The sequence below is a fragment of the Antrostomus carolinensis genome, unplaced genomic scaffold, assembly GCF_000700745.2.
Source record: "Antrostomus carolinensis isolate BGI_N321 unplaced genomic scaffold, ASM70074v2 scaffold1931, whole genome shotgun sequence".
In the NCBI taxonomy this organism is placed as follows: domain Eukaryota; kingdom Metazoa; phylum Chordata; class Aves; order Caprimulgiformes; family Caprimulgidae; genus Antrostomus; species Antrostomus carolinensis.
In genome coordinates, this window is record NW_010293248.1 from 18,098 (window position 1) to 19,957 (window position 1,860).

Sequence of the window (1,860 nt, forward strand, 5' to 3'; positions counted from 1 at the left end):
CATGGCCTCCCCTGGGAGCGGCAGCAAGGTCACAAGTTCAACATCGGGCTGGATGGGAGGTCGTGGGGGCTGCAGGTGCGGGAGGATTGCTACCTGGCCTGGCATAAAGGTCGGGCAGAGAAAATCCAGGAGCGGCTTTATAAGAACCTGGGGGTCAGCTTGGATTATGACAAGGGGCTTCTCTCCTTCTATGGCCTTGGGGAAAGGATTCAGCTCATCCATTCCTTCCATGATGTCTTCACTGAGCCCCTCTACCCCGTCTTTTGGCTGTGCGAGGGGCGAGCGGTGACGCTGTGCCAGAGGGACTGAGCCGGAGTGGCCATGCTGCTCCGTTAGCTGGGCTGGAACTGGGGCTGTTGGGGTGCAAGTGGGACCATGATGCTGAGGCAAGAGTGGGGTGAGGTGTTTTAACAAGAAGTGATGATGACAGATGTGCAAATTAACCCACTCTGATGTACATATGCAAACGTCACACCGGTGACACAAGTTGGGGCAGGGGAAAGTGCTGTGCCCTTGTGGGGGGATGTGTGTGGGGTGCCAGCCCCTGCAGACAGGGTGAGGGGAGGGGAGAGGAGGCTGCAAGAATTAGTTTTTTCCTTTTTTGTCCCATCCTGGCCAAACCTCCTAAACATGGGGGGAGATTTGGGGTGGGGGGCCCAGAGGAGAGGTGCTGCAGCCACAGGGTGCTGTGGAGCAATGCGGAGGAAGCCCTGTGCTCCGCCAGCCCCACATGCAGGCAGATCCTGCTCCCCCCAGGCCACTCCTCATTCCCTCTTTCCACTCTTGGACGTGGCAGAGCAACTTTTTGGGGTGCCATGCTGCAGCTACTCTTTGTACAAAACTGCTTTCCCCAATAAAGCTCTATTTTCCTACTGGTTTGACCTCGATGCTGGTGGGAGCTGTGGGACCAAGTGATGCTGGATGCCCATACTCCTCCACCCATCCCTGCAGGGCCCCATCATGTCCCTTCATGTCCTCACAGGGCCAGCAGCAGGAACCAGCCAGCAGCAGAAGTGGAAGGTGGTTTATTTCCAGTAGTGCTGTAATAAGGAAACTTGGTTTCCTACGGCTCTGCCCCAAGGTTGATCTGGCAGATCAGAAAGAACAGAAGAAAATCTGCAGCTTTGATTGAAGCTTTTCCAAGGGTGAGGTCGCAGGTCCAGCATCTCCCACTGGGTGAAACTGGGCACCAGGTTCAAAGGTGCTGGGGATGTACAGGCAAATGCCTGGAGAATGAATCACAGCAGCTTGTTTCCTTTGGGGGGAAAACAGCTGAAAAGGATCAATCCCCGTCTTTGGAGACAGATGCATTTTATCTTGCCGTGCTTCCTCCTTCACTCTCCACCTCCCCGCTTCTCCCAGACCTGTCCTTCAGTGGGACCTTGGGCTGACATGGACCTGGGAACATATCCAAGCCAAAAAACTGGCTGTGTACCCTCCACAGGAGGTGTCCAGAGATCCTGTGTTTTCCAGGCAGATCCTCAGACTGAAAGCACATGGACATCTTGCCAGCCCCATCCTGGTGCCTGCTGGCTCCTGGCAGGCCCCAGATGACAAGGGGACAGGGGCTGAGCCAGGACCTGAGCATTGTGGCCCTTTTTGGCCATGGGAATGGCTGACATGGGCTCACTGGTGCAAGGGAGGGCAGGAAAACACCTGCACCCACATACTGAGGGGAGCTCAGGACCCTCCATGTGTCCCCAGGATGGAGAGAAGCTCCTGGGGGCCAGTGGGGTGGTAACAGGTTGCAGATCCTGGGGGCAGGGGATGCTCACGGGGAGGCAGCAGACCTTGGGAGGGTGCAGATCCCAATGGGACGGTTCTTTAGGAGGTGGTAGACCCTGGGTGACAGGCAGCACA

General features: G+C 56.5%; 1 protein-coding gene across 1 annotated transcript in view; it reads left to right on the forward strand.

Moving 5' to 3' along the window:
* The window catches only part of TRIM65 (tripartite motif containing 65), a 10,100-nt gene extending 9,791 nt beyond the window's left edge, over window positions 1–309 (forward strand). Inside the window, 1 exon segment of the mRNA XM_029087261.1 lies at window positions 1–309. This exon segment is cut by the window's left edge and continues 3 nt beyond it. Coding sequence (XP_028943094.1) covers window positions 1–309 — 309 coding nt within the window.
* Window positions 310–1,860: the final 1,551 nt, after the last annotated feature.